This window comes from Quercus lobata, chromosome 9 (assembly GCF_001633185.2).
Source record: "Quercus lobata isolate SW786 chromosome 9, ValleyOak3.0 Primary Assembly, whole genome shotgun sequence".
NCBI classification, from domain to species: Eukaryota; Viridiplantae; Streptophyta; class Magnoliopsida; order Fagales; family Fagaceae; genus Quercus; species Quercus lobata.
Window position 1 is genome coordinate 7,620,209 of NC_044912.1, and position 15,345 is coordinate 7,635,553.

At 38.5% G+C, this 15,345-nt stretch overlaps 1 protein-coding gene across 1 annotated transcript; it reads left to right on the top strand.

The window, feature by feature from the left end:
- The first annotated feature begins 8,320 nt into the window (after window positions 1-8,320).
- On the top strand, window positions 8,321-14,132 carry LOC115958973 (molybdate-anion transporter-like). Its single transcript, XM_031077256.1, has 8 exons — window positions 8,321-8,579; window positions 10,104-10,248; window positions 10,342-10,510; window positions 11,571-11,841; window positions 12,622-12,887; window positions 12,974-13,189; window positions 13,313-13,415; window positions 13,650-14,132. Exons 1-8 carry the CDS (start codon window positions 8,429-8,431, stop codon window positions 13,709-13,711), a joined length of 1,383 nt encoding a protein of 460 aa, XP_030933116.1. The 5' UTR covers window positions 8,321-8,428; the 3' UTR covers window positions 13,712-14,132.
- The last annotated feature ends 1,213 nt before the right edge of the window (window positions 14,133-15,345 follow it).

Genomic DNA, 15,345 nt, shown 5'->3' on the forward strand with positions numbered 1-15,345 from the left:
GTCCTACACCTGGAGGGCTAAGATCGCATTCCCAAGACTTCTGTCTCATCCGGAATGTACTAGTAAGTTTCTGCAGTGCAATCTGAGTTGTGCCACCGTTGGTCATGGTCATTTCATCATTAATGCGGTTAGATGAGTAGTTGTCATGCATTTAATGCGAAGGGGGATAGCTTTTACACCCTTCTCCTTTCATCTCCCTCGTAACCCGTGCCGAGTCTATTTTATTCCCTCTGTGATATTTTAACTTTATTCCCTCTTTGCTGATGATTTGGTTCTCTTTGCCAAGGCCACTCCTGAAAACTGTGAGGTAGTTAAAGAGGTGCTTGACATGTTCTGTAAGGCTTTAGGTCAAACAATTAGTGGTGCCAAGTCAAGAGTCTTTTTCTCTCTAAATATTGATCAAGATAGTAAGGAAGAGTTAAGCTCCACCCTCGGATTTCAGTCGACGGATTGCTTGGGGAAGTATCTTGGATTTCCTATTAAGCATCGTGGGAGATCCAATCAGGATTTTAATTTCGTCTTGGATAAAGTTAAGAAGAAGCTGGTTGGTTGGAAGGCGAACCTTTTGTCTTTGGCAGGAAGGGCAGTGCTTATCCAAGCTTCTTCTTCGACCATACCAGCTTATGTTATGCAGTGCAATATGCTTCCTGGTAGGGTTTTGGAGGGGATTGACAGAGTTAATAGGAACTTTCTTTGGGGTTCATCCGAAGATAGAAAAAAAATGCATTGGGTGGGTTGGAGGAAGGTAACAAGACCAAAAGAGCATGAAGGGCTGGGATTACAAACGGCCAAAGGAAGGAACACGACTTTGCTTGCGAAGTTGAATTGGAGATTTCATAGTGAAAAAAATGCTCCATGGGCAAGGGTCTTAAGACTGAAATATTGTAATCATCAACGAGTAAATTCGAGGAATGAGAACCAGCTGTCTAGCTCAAGAATTTGGAAGGGTTTGAAAAAAGGAAAGGATACTTTTAGGAAGGGTGTTAGATGGATTCCAGGGTCTGATAGCAATCTTGACTTCTGGCAAGATAATTGGTCAGCTCTCGGTCCCCTTAGACAATCCATCCAAGGCCCTTTGATCCGTGAATCATTGCATCTCAAGATTCAAGATGTTGGAAATCTGGGGGGGTGGGATTGGTCAAACATCCAAATGGATCTGCCAAACAACATTAAATGGGTCATCCAAACTACCCCAATCCCTCTAGTTTCTAGATCTGAAGATAAATTGGCTTGGAATTTGTCCCCTAAAGGTGTATTTGACATGAAATCAGCGTACCTTTTAACGCTAGAACCTGATATTGAAGCTCCATTCAGGGGGAAATGGATTTGGAAACTTAAAACCTTGCCTAGAATCCAAACCTTTGTATGGAAGTGTATGCACAAAAGCATTGGTGTGAGGGAATGCCTCTCGGCAAGAGGGCTGAACTTGGATACTGTTTGTCCTACCTGCTAGGTTGGTTCTGAATCGATTTTACATGCTTTACGTGACTGCCCCTTGGTCAGAAATATTTGGCAGCAACTTGGTGTATCACCAGTAGATCCATCCTTTTTTACAGAGAGTTTAGAAGATTGGCTCACCTCCAATTGTAAGGTTGATTCCAAGTCTAATGAAGGGCAGCCCCAATGGCATCAAGTGTTCCTATTTGCTATTTGGTTGATCACGAAAAATAGAAATCAATTTGTATTCAAAGGAAGACCTCAATGTCCTAATCTTGCTAAAGAAATAAAGGCCCAAGCATTGGAATATATGCATTGTGTGTGTAGCTTTACAGCTACCAAAAAATTGGTTTTGAGAAGGATCTGGTGGGAGAAGCCCGATACTAGATGGATGAAGCTTAATACGGACGGAGCATCTAGTGGGAGTCTTGGTTTGGCTGGAGGAGGAGGTGTAATTAGAGATGAGGAAGGGAATTGGGTCATTGGCTACGCTAGGAGAATTGGGTCAGCAAACAGTTTTCTTGCTGAGCTGTGGGCTCTTAGGGATGGCCTCTTCTTATGCTTACAAGCTCACATCCAAGCTGTGATCATTGAAATGGATGCCAAAGCCATTGTAGATGCATTCTCTCATCAGAAAAACTCTAATTCTATTATTTCCTCCCTCATGGATGATTGCCGGTAGTTGGTTTCTCAGATCCCTCAGTCAAGATTTAGACATGTCTATAGGGAAGTCAATAGATGCGCAAATTGTATGGCTAAGTTAGGCACTTCTATGGGTGCTGATTTTATTGTGTTCTCTAGTCCACCTGTGGACGTTATTCCTTTCTTTGAGGCTGATAGCCATGGTCTATTTGTAAACAAGCTGTGCCCTGAATCTTGGCTTTTGTTTAGTTTAATGTCATCCCCCTTTTTACCAAAAAAAGAAAAGAAGAAGAAGAAGAAGATATTTTAACTTCATGCACTTTTCATGGTCACTACTCATCCCCAAGGTCAGTTGGTGCTCATCTCGTGGTTAACCAATGCTTGTCCCCGAGGTCTGAGATGCATCCTTGGAAATGATCTTGGCAGTCCATTTAAATGAGATTAGGAGCCTCGTCCACACAATGATAATCTCAAAGAATGTGCTACGTGGCATAACCCATACTCTCCAGTCTCCAACATGAGGTCTATACTTTTATATTGACTAGTTGATTTCTAATTTCAATCATTGTATTCATTAAATATTTTTGAGAAAAAAAATCATATTATAAATTGGCTCACTTTAATAGGCTTGTAGCTTGATAGGCTCCTCCCATCCTTAGTTCATGCCTCCCTCTTCTACTTAAAGAAAAAAAAAAAAAAAAACTTAGTTTAAATCTTGATTCAAATTAATTTGATTTTTTTAGTTAATCCCACCTACATAGAATAATATTCTCAGATTTATATAATTGGCAAAATATACAATTGATTACTTAAAAAAAAAAGATTTAAAACTATGGTTATTTCATGATTATTATTCTTACCATGAGCTCAAGACATCAATTAATTTTTAATGTAAATAAGATTTTAATCTAAATCTTTTAGTTATAGACAATTTGTTTTTACCAATTTAACTTATTGAAATCTACCTATTCAATTAAATATTGATGTGCCCATATTAAGCTTGTTTGCCAAAAGATCAAAACATATAAGGAAAAATTTAATGGGTGCCTTAAGGCATTGATTTAGGAACTATTCATAAAAACTTTTTATAGGAAACTAATTTTTTTGATAGTTTTTTATATTTATCACATGACATCAATTAATTTTTAATATAAACAAGATTCAAATCTAAATATTTTAGTTATAGACAATTTTTTTTTTTTTTTTTTTTTATCAATTTAACTAATTGAAATTTACCTTTTCAATTAAGAGTAATTCTACAAGTACAAAATATTGTACAACATTTTTACAAAATGTTGATGTGGCTAACTTCTTATTGGTTTTCATCTAAGCCTATCATTAATATCACTTTTTCAATTACCAATAATTACTCATCACATTATATTTATCACATGACATCAATTAATTTTTAATATAAACAAGATTCAAATCTAAATATTTTAGTTATAGACATATTTTTTTATTATCAATTTAACTAATTGAAATTTACCTTTTCAATTAAGAGTAATGCTACAGACACAAACTATTTTACAACATTTTTACAAAATGTTGATGTGGCTAACCTCTTATTGGTTTTCATCTAGGCCTATCATTAATATCATCTTTTTCATTTACCAGTAATCACTCACCACATTAGTAATTTGTAAAATTTTTTGTAAAATAATTTGTATTTCTAGCATTATTCTTCAATTAAATACTGATGTGCGCATATTCAGCTCCTTTGCCTAAAGCTCAAAACATACAAGGAAAAAATGTTAATAGATGCCGTAAGGGCATTGATTTAGAAACTTGTGGGGCCCGAAATCTGAGGTCTCAGCCCACTTTGTATTAGAAGCCCAAGCCCAGGCCGAGGAGCCTTATTGCTAAGGACGCGCAATGAAAGCTCCTCGAAGGTCCAAGGATGTGGCCGAGGACGACTTTACGCCCAACATCTTACAGAAAGGCCTGAAGAAAAGGACAAATTCAGTACAAGATAAGCACAAGGGAGAAGGCTGCCAACGCCTTAATGTGGAGCCCATCGCCTGACAAACCCATACTCATATCCTGCTATCCAGCCTTCCCCAACCACTCTGACGTGAGGATTGACAAGACAGGTAACCACCCTGAACAATGAGAAACGGACACGTGGGTGAAGAATGGAAAGGAAATACTAGTATAAAAGGGAAGCTCGTCGCATTGATAGGAGGGGGCTTTTCCATGACCAAAGAAAGGGAGGAGAACGAACTCATAAAGGAGGAGGGTGGCGAGGACGAGATGCTCCTCGGACTAATTCCGAGGAGATAGATCTTCACACCACATCCGTATAAGGCTTAGCCATACAGGCCTAACCGTCGCCCAACGATCAAGGTCCAGCCTTTCCAAGCCCACTCTCTATAAATCGTATTGTTAGGGCCCCTTTGCTTACGAGCCCATCCACGGGTATTTAAAAAATTGTGTCCTTACAATTGGCGCCGTCTGTGGGAAATGCTTGCGCGTTGGCGCAGGTGGTGGTGGAGTCAACTCTCTAGCAAGCAGAGGTTCGCGGAGTTTCCTCCATCTCCGGCGACACGCAGTTGTTGCCTTGACATAAATTTCTGCCAGGAGCTACGCCTTGCAGTGCCAACGGCGCGGACAGCTCCAAGGGCTTCTGACCTCAAGCCGGCTCTCCCCGCCCTGGTCTAGGGGCTTACGTTTGAAAGTAAATAAGTACAAAAAATGAAAAACTACAAGTTTTGGACAGAACCAAGGCCTTGCATGGTCCTCGGACTCAAGCCTATGGGGAAACCAAGTACAAAAAAGAAAATCCACAAGTTTTGGACAGAACCAAGGCCTTGCATGGTCCTCGGACTCAAGCCTATGGGGAAACCAAGTACAAAAAAGAAAATCCACAAGTTTTGGACAGAACAAGGCTTGCATGGTTTCGGACTCAAGCCTATGGGGAAACCAAGTACAAAAAAGAAAATCCAAGTTTGGACAGAACCAAGGCCTTGCATGGTCCTCGGACTCAAGCCTATGGGGAAACCAAGTACAAAAAAGAAAATCCACAAGTTTTGGACAGAACCAAGGCCTTGCATGGTCCTCGGACTCAAGCCTATGGGGAAACCAAGTACAAAAAGAAATCCACAAGTTTTGGACAGAACCAAGGCCTTGCATGGTCCTCGGACTCAAGCCTATGGGGAAACCAAGTACAAAAAAGAAAATCCACAAGTTTTGGACAGAACCAAGGCCTTGCATGGTCCTCGGACTCAAGCCTATGGGGAAACCAAGTACAAAAAGAAATCCACAAGTTTTGGACAGAACCAAGGCCTTGCATGGTCTTCGGACTCAAACCTATGGGGAAACCAAGTACATAAAAGAAATCTCACAAGTTTTGGACAGAACCAAGGCCTTGCATGGTCTTCGGACTCAAGCCTATGGGGAAACCAAGTACATAAAAGAAATCTCACAAGTTTTGGACAGAACCAAGGCCTTGCATGGTCCTCGAACTCAAGCCTATGGGGAAACCAAGTACAAGAAATAAAAACTACAAGTTTCGGACAGAACCAAGGCCTTGCATGGTCCTCGGACTCAAGCCTATGGGGAAACCAAGTACAAGAAAGAAAAACTACAAGTTTCGGACAAAACCAAGGCCCTGCATGGTCCTCGGACTCAAGCCTATGGGGAAACCAAGTACAAGAAAGAAAAACTACGTTACATGGACCTTAGAATCTATCCGAGGAGAACTCCCCATTAGCAGGGGTTAATCCCTAAACTGCATGGACTCCTCAGTCTACTCTCGGATTCTCAGTACCAAAGGGATTGATGTAATATGGAGCAATATGCTACCAAAAACACAATCGAAGTCCCTCACTGCTCGGCTACCCTCTCGGATGAATTATTTAGAGTTTATCGTTCTCGGGCATTTATCTAGCATGCATCACACAGCGCTCGGCTGTTATCCCGGTTAGTTCCAAGAGTTTAATTTATTGAGAATTACCATTGTTATACTTGATAATGTCAATAAATTTAAAATAATAGGAATTTGTTTTAAGGCATTTTTCTGCTCTAAGTATCATTAAAGGCAAGCATATATTTAATATTCGTTCATAAAGTAATTGCTGCCAAAAGGAAAAGTATTTAGAAAGAAGTAAACTCATCTTTTATTAAGACAAAGAAATAGTACAGTGTACAATGAAAAGCTGGAATAAGCTTATACTAAAGCTAATTACATGAGTAAAAAGAAAAAATACAAGAGAATGAAGGTAAAACCGAAGAAGAAGTACAGATGAGAGGTTGGCTGCTGTTCCGAGGAGTTGCGTAAGAAAACCCTTCCTCAATACTTTTACATGCCCATAACTCAGGCAGCCAAAGAACCCAACGTGGGGCCTGCACCGTTGAAGAAAAGGTGCAGAGAACACCTGGCTTCGGGCTAGCGCCGTTGAAGAAAAGGTGCAGAGAACCCAACTGGAGGCCTGCACCGTTGAAGAAAAGGTGCAGGGAGCCGGAAGTTGAGGAGCCCCCACGAAAATTTGCCTGCGACAAGGCAGACGGCGCTGATGGCGGAAATTCCTTCTTTTGACATACCAAAGATCTGGCATGACCAGAACTTGCTTCGGATTTTGACTAAAAGAGGGGGGAATACCATCTTTCCCCTGTCAAAACGAAAAACTGGCTTGAATCTGTGCCATCCTTGTCCGTACCATATCACCTTGAGGATTCGGTGCCTCTGAAGCGTGCGGAGACCCTTCATCCCCATCCACGCCTCAAACATCTTGCTCTGAGGCAGAGTGGCACTAGAAATGCAGATCGTGAGTATGACAGAAGAAATATGATTCTGAGGGGAACAGGAGAGTTCATGTGCAAGTGGAGTGATCCCCTACCCTATTTATACACAGAAGTAAACCGGTGGCATTTAATTCATGCAAGTTTCCAAGGAACGCTACGGACGAAGCAGACTTGGCTCAATTTCCAACCTCATCCTCAGCCGTAGGATCTGAAGATCCTCGTGAAGGCGCGCCTCGAGTACCGAAATGTCAGAGGACCCCGCGTGAGTGAAAAATAAAGGAATGACCCTTATCTTGACACGCCTCCCATGTAAATGAAAAAATACAAATAATAGTGGAGTACTGGATTTGGGCGAGCCATAATGTGGGTTTAACGTCACCAAAACCCTCCTCCCCAACTAAAAAGCCGGGCAGCAGGATTTTGAGGGGCTATTGTGGGGCCCGAAATCTGAGGTCCCAGCCCACTTTGTATTAGAAGCCCAAGCCCAGGCCGAGGAGCCTTACTGCTAAGGACGCGCAATGAAAGCTCCTCGAAGGTCCAAGGATGTGGCCGAGGACAACTTTACGCCCAACATCTTACAAAAAGGCCTGAAGAAAAGGACAAATTCAGTACAAGATAAGCACAAGGGAGAAGGCTGCCAACGCCTTAATGTGGAGCCCATCGCCTGACAAACCCATACTCATATTCTGCTATCCAGCCTTCCCCAACCACTCTGACGTGAGGATTGACAAGACAGGTAACCACCCTGAACAATGAGAAACAGACACGTGGGTGAAGAATGGGAAGGAAATACTAGTATAAAAGGGAAGCTCGTCGCATTGATAGGAGGGGGCTTTTCCATGACTAGAGAAAGGGAGGAGAACGAACTCATAAAGGAGGAGGGTGGCGAGGACGAGACGCTCCTCGGACTAATTCCGAGGAGATAGATCTTCACACCACATCCGTATAAGGCTTAGCCATACAGGCCTAACCGTCGCCCAACGACCAAGGTCCAGCCTTTCCAAGCCCACTCTCTATAAATCGTATTGTTCGGGCCCCTTTGCTTACGAGCCCATCCACGGGTCGTTAAAAAATTGTGTCCTTACAAAACTATTTATAGAAATTTTTTATAGAAAAAGAAAAAATTAATTAACTTTTTTGACAACTTTCTATATTTTTTATGACAACGGTATTAAAACTTTCTTAAAATAAGTAGTAACAAATGTTCTAATAGCACCGGTTAACCGACCAGAGGAGAGACATGAGCACACAGCATAACTATTTTTTGATACCACTAAAACAGTCATTACACAAGTTCTGGAGTAATCCAGCTATGATTTCCTGGGATGGTAGCTGCTAGATCAGCTCAGCACACAGCATAACTTGAACATTCTTTAATAAACTTAAAAAAACCAAAAGTCAAAAGTACAACAACAGAAACATTGTACAACTACGAAGGAAAGCAGAGGATAAAAACCCCAATCTTCTTCCACCTATATATATATACCATACAAATCTCTCTTCACACGTATCTCACTCTGCAGAGAACACACATAACATTTTGCTCCGCCATTTCTATTCTTTCTCTCTAGTAACTGAGTGTGAAAACCCAAAAAGCAAACCAAAAATGGAAATTTTCTACTATTTGTTGTTTGGTGGATTGGGAGCAGTGGTGGCAGCAGTGGAGCTGAGCAAAAATAACAAAGATCGAATCACCACCACACCTGCTTTCAATTCCTTCAAGAACAATTACCTTCTTGTTTACTCTCTCATGATGGGTGAGTCACAGTTCCAAAAGCCAGAGCTTTACATTTATAATTCATTTATATATCATCTGGATCTTATTTAGTTTACCTCTCTTCAGATCTCACTGTATCTTTTTTAGTTACTTTGAGATCTCAATGTGTGTGCTTTTTTCTATGTTTATGTGTAATTATATGTCTGTATGTATGTGAGTTTGGTGAATTTAGATCTGATCTGGTCTCTGTGAATTACAAAGTCCCTTTAAAAGAAGAAAAGAATTTCTGGGTCTTTTTTGTTTTTTAGATTTGGGATATGGTGGCATTGTGTTGTGGTGATCTGGGTTTTGTTGATTGAACATTTTGGGAGCGCTTTTGTTGCTTTTGAAATGTGGGCAAAAGTGTTATTGAAAGTTTGTTGCTTTGATTTTGAAGTGGTTGAGACAGTGGATCTGGATTGCATTGCTGAAGTTGATGGTATCTGGTGTAGATTAGGAATTGAGAGAACAGAAGGTTTTGCTCAAACTGAGCTTTGTACCACTACTTGGCTTAGTTTGAAAGCTTTTACTTTTTGAGGATCCATAGCTGACCCAAAAATTTTGGGACATGCACCAATGGGTTTTGAACCCACAACTTTGCCCTCCACCCAATATTGTGGGAGGACGAAGTGCCATTTGAGCCACAGCTCTCTTTCATTGTTTTCTTGGGAACCAAGAGGAGTTTTGATGTTTTTGGACATCCTCTGTTCCTGTTGTTCCCTATGGTCATTGGCGTGGTATTATTATGTTCTGGTCTGTGAATGATTGAGTTGGTTGGATCTAGTTGGTTTCTAAACCATAATACTTGCTCCGCAGTGGATATATTATTATTTTCCTCATCAATATGTACTTTTTTGGTTTATGGTAAGCACTCTTATAAATCGACATTATTTTGGCTTATATTGAGTCACAGGGATTCATTAGGAAGAAACATGAAGTGGATATAGATAAAAATTTGAAGATCTAACACTAGTTACTCTAGAAAAAAATAAGTATTCGATATTGGACATTTTAATTTCTAGTTATGTAGTCACATGAACCCGTTTATATTTTGATAACAATTTTTTTTGTTTAATAAATATTGATGAATGAAAAACTATCTTAAAAGCAAATCAAAGTAAAGGGCTGAACTAGCCAAACTCAGGCTCAGGGTTTTACAGCCTACCAATTAGACTTAGCCCAAAAATAGATAAATGAATAAAAAGCTTAATGAATTGTCAGGTAACAATTATTACAGAGAAAGCAACCCAAGGGGAATCCCCTAATTCATACAAGGAGTCCTATTTCTTGTTGGAATCTTTTGTTCACCCAAAACTGGTAAGCCTGAATATTATATCTGCAATATTAGACTTCATGACTGCATCTTCATCATTATGGTAATCAAGGTGAATGATAAATTGAGCTTGCATGTAATTATAAATATCAATTCTGGTTTTAGTTGAAAAGGAAAAAAGTTGTTTATGTTGAAGTTTCTGGTGATAGTTGTAATTCTTTGCCTAATGGATTACTGTTTATGCGGCAATAGCTGGGGATTGGCTGCAGGGTCCTTATGTCTACTATCTTTATAGTCAATATGGTTTTGGAAAAGGGGAGATCGGACAGCTGTTTATTGCTGGGTTTGGTTCATCCATGTTATTTGGGACAATTGTTGGATCTCTGGCTGACAAACAGTGAGATTTTCTTAGAACTTTGTTGTATTTTGTCATGTGTTATTGATTGAATTCATTTTCTCATGATATTTTGACTTCATGCACTTAATGCAGGGGTCGAAAGAGGGCATGTGTGACGTACTGCATAGCATACATACTGAGCTGCATCACCAAGCATTCTCCTCAATACAAGGTTTTGATGTTGGGCCGTATTTTGGGAGGTATTGCCACTTCTCTCCTATTCTCAGCTTTTGAGTCATGGCTTGTAGCAGAACACAACAAGGTGAGGGGTTGTTGCTTTACCCTTTCATGTTGATTGTTAACTTGCAAATTCACATTCAGTTGTATGGTTGATATAAATGTTCTGCTGGGTAGTCAATGGGGACTGCTTATCACTTGCAGCTGATAATGTGGAGCCATTATGCTCTCTTTGTGTTTGAAGGTAGGTGAGTAATAACGTAAATGGTAACTTGTATGGTTTAACCCTCCAGGTATTTTGACCGACCAAGCAGAGTATACAGATTTTTAATTTTCCAAAATCTACGTAGTCTCTATTTATCCCCCACCCCCTTCCCCCAACAGGGAACCGGCAGGGTGGTCAGTGAAAAATTAATTTTGTATCTTTTCAATTCCATATTGACATAAAATTCTTTATATAATACCTATCAAAAAAAAAAAAAAACTTTATATAAGCAGATTTTCCATCTCTATAGTTAATCCAAGCGTCTCGTCTGATGCAGTCATCGGCAGTAAGATACCCAAAAGAGACCGTAAACATATAATTAATGAGAGTTCTCAATAAATTCAATGTAATTAGCAGAAATAGATATTTATGCTACTTGTCAAAAAAGAAAACATATTTATGCTGCTTATAAATTTTCCACACAATTATTTTAGAATTCCATTTGCCCACAAGTTGTTTTAAATTCTAGAATATTGTAATTAGAAGGAAAAATAGTACTAGTACTCCAAGGAAGAAAACAAAAAGAGGAAGAAAGAAAGGTTGCTTCCTTTCATGGGTGTCTGAAAGACTGACACCTGGAAGCTGGACTGTTTGAAATTTCTTCAATTTAACTGCCTCGTTCTGTCCTAATTTAATTATTTGGAAACTTTCACAATGCGATATTATCAGTGTCAGTGTCCTGCTCCTGCTTCTACTTCTACTTCCTGAATTCATTATTTGGTGTCTGAAGGATATAGTTTGGAAATTATCACATTTTCAGCTTTTTTTTTTTGTTAAACCAACTTCCAGTATAATTAACAACCGATATTTGATATCTTCTATGAATGTTATCTTCTCATATTAATAAACATTAATTGTGTTTTCCCCTTAATCTGTGCAGAGGGGCTTTGAACAACAATGGCTGTCAATCACATTCTCAAAGGCAATATTTTTTGGCAATGGTCTTGTTGCCATTATTTCTGGGTTGTTTGGTAATTTACTAGTTGATACGTTTGCTCTTGGCCCTGTGGCACCCTTCGATGCTGCTTCCTGCTTTCTTGCTATTGGTATGGCCATCATTTTATCATCATGGACAGAGAACTATGGAGATCCTTCTGAGAGCAAGGACTTGCTAACCCAATTCAGGGGTGCTGCTGTGGCGATCGCTTCCGGTAAAGTTCCATTTTTGATTATACATCTGTTTTATTCTTTTTAAATACAATCATAGCATGTGGATACTGAAAATAGATCTTCAAGAGTACATATCTTTAGAGAGTGTTTGAGCCTGCATCAAGGGCATATCTTCTGATTATTCCACCCAGCAATCAATTATGCCATTCAATTCTTGTTCAAAAGATTGTTATGCTTCTGATCCTTAACATGTCTTAAGATGGTCCCGTTTACTGTGGCAAGTTGTTGGGCCTGGTCAGCTATTAGCTTGCCATTTTTTCTTATGGTTTTGTTCAGCCTGTGTATGCATTTTATAAATACTTTCATGAAATCGTCACCTTCTCTTGGATCCAGGATATTGTGAATTAATAAGTCGATTTTGACAAAAATAAAAGATCATATAGCAGGCTAGTTTTGGTTTCTTTGCCTTGCTTGTTCTTCTGTCCTCCTTTAGTATTACCTTTTGTGGTTTAGATGAGAATATTGTGTTGCTCAGTGCAATACAGCTTGCCATTTTTTTCTTATGGTTATGTTCGGCCTGTGAATGCATTTTATAAATTCTTTCATGAAATCGTCACGTTCTCTTGGATCCAGGATATTGTGAATTAATAAGTTGATTTTGAGTAAAATAATAAATCATTTATCAGGCTGATTTTGGTTTCTTTGGCTTGCTTATTCTTTCTTCATTCTCATTGTGTATTTATATGTTTCCGTGAAGTTCATTTTCTTTATTTTGCTTCATTATGTTTCTCCCTCATTTAGTATTACCTTTCGTGGTTTAGATGAGAAAATTGCATTGCTTGGTGCAATACAGTCACTGTTTGAAGGTTCAATGTACACCTTTGTGTTTCTCTGGACTCCTGCTTTGAGCCCAAATGACGAGGACATCCCTCATGGTTTCATCTTTGCGACATTTATGTTGGCTTCAATGATGGGAAGCTCCCTTGCATCTCGGTTGATGGCCCGCTCATCACTCAGAGTAGAGAGCTACATGCAGATTGTTTTTGCAGTCTCTTCTGTCTCTCTCCTGCTTCCCATTGTGACCAGTGTATGTCATGTTTCCATTATAGCACTTTGATATTGACGTAGTCTTATACTCTTCTGGTGTCTTCTAACTTCAGTAATTCAAAACAGTTCATGGTGGCACCTTCCAAGGTGAAAGGTGGAAGCATCTCATTTGCAGGCTGTATTCAAGTTGTTGGCTTCTGTGCTTTTGAGGGTTGTGTGGGAATATTCTGGCCGTCCATTATGAAAATGAGGTCCCAGTACATTCCTGAGGAGGCCAGGAGCACCATCATGAACTTCTTCCGCATTCCTCTCAATATATTTGTGTGCATTGTGCTGTACAATGTATGTTTGCTTTCCTCTAAATACTTAAATATATTACTTGATTTGAGACTTTATTGGCTAGGGCATGTGTAGATAGCCTCCCACTGTTTGTCACTGACTAGTTCTTTTGGTTTGTCTTTAAAGGTTAATGCGTTCCCCATCACGGTTATGTTTGGCATGTGCTCAATTTTCCTCTTTGTAGCATGTTTGTTGCAGAGGCGGCTCATGGTGATAGCAGAAAAGCCAAGTATAATTCCTAAACTATGTAGTCTTGCTACTTTTATTCAGCTTTAGAATTGGATTGTATCATACTTCATTCAGGCTTGTGTTGTGTTGTAATTGTCCAAAATTAAGTCCATGAATTACAATATAACCCGAATTCTAATCCAAACTCTAAATGTATGTTCCTGGATCATCTGATTCCCGTTACTTATCATGGTATTTTGGTGCTTATAGTTGACTGTGTTTGTATTTGTTACAGAGACACAAGACTGGACATCATTGAAGGAAAAAGATACTGAGGCAGACCCATTAAACATCTAATTGATTTTGAGCAACAGAACTAGGAATTTTCGAGAGGTCGGAAGCGGCTGATTGAGGGTGTATTCATTTTATAGTGATGGCTACGTTATGTAAAGATAGTGCTCCACTCAGCAAAGGAAGGGAGAAGGGGTAGTCAATCTTTCTGTAATTGTTTTCTGGCTGTCACTAAATCAACATGGCAGTGGATTAGTTATCTCTTCAACCATTCTTCAGGGAAGAAAAGATTTGCTTTTCTAATGCTGATGCTATTCTTTTCTAATAGAGATCTATAATTCTATATAGTCTGTAATGATGGAGAGCAATATTTGTTTACATTTTTGTCCATTAATATGTTGATTGAAAGTGCACTCATGAATTAATGCTCTCAATACTTTTCCTTGAATAATGAGTAAATGTATCTTATCTTAGGTGTTCAATTCAATGTTGATGTCATTATTTTTTGTGTACAAAAATTTTATTATAAGTGGAAGGGAGATCACAATTCTCCCTTGGGGTATGGCTTATCAAACATTGACAAGTTTCATACAACCAATCATATATCATATATAATTATAAATCTCTCAATCAAGAGCACTTTGATTTTGTGCCATCTATCCTTCTAATGCCCTATTATTTGGAGCAAAGTGTGTTTAGATTTTAAAAGCACCCAAATTTTCTACCTAGTGTCCTAATTATACTCTAATTGTTTGTTAATTGTATGTACATGCAAATTCAAGTTTCTTAATGTAGAAAATATAAAAAGACTATTCGAATATATTATGCTTCTGTGAGCAGTTTTCTGCCAAATTTCTAGAGTTGGCTCTTGGATCTTGCCTTTTTAATTTTTTTTTTCAATAATATTTTTACTGCAATTTTTTTGGGTTAAAATACAAATTGTATGCGAAATTCATTTTAGTGCTATAACTTTATTTTCGTTTAATTGTATTTTTTAAGTATCAAATTTATTTAAATTCAGGCATTTCGCCTAATTTTGTTTTAAAAAAGTACCCTTAAAAAATATTATTTCACATGAAAAAAATCTATAGATTCACTAAAAATATTTTATAGATTTGTTTTTTTTTTCAAAAAAATCAAAGCCAAGTTCTCTTGAAAATTTACATTCATTGATTTGTTAGTGATTTGCAATTTTATGAAAGAGTGAAATGACTTGTTTGGTTGTGTTGTAGAGTGAAATGACTTGTTTGGTTGTGTTATTTAAACATGCTGTTTAAATAACACATGTATTTTCACTACATTTTTTACCTACACGTATTTCTATAATATTTACATAACGTTACTAGAACAATATTACCAAACAGGAAAAATTGCCCCTACGTTGGTGAGCGCGAGTCCATTGGTTAGCCTATTGTTTGAGATTGATAGTTTAAGATGGTACTGTTAATGGTCCCATAAGATAACTTCATTGAGTCATTCTAGACTACATGGAAATTGATAATGTTTAACCACGGATTCCCAATTACATTTCTAAAAATCAATCTTCCAAACGGACCAAACATCACTGGCAACATTAAACTGAAAATTCAATTAACTTCATTGGATACTGCTTATTACTGAGAACTAAAAATTGAAAATACTGTAATAAAATAATTTTTAAATGTGTGAATAGTACCGTGAGACCCAGTTTTAAAGTTAAA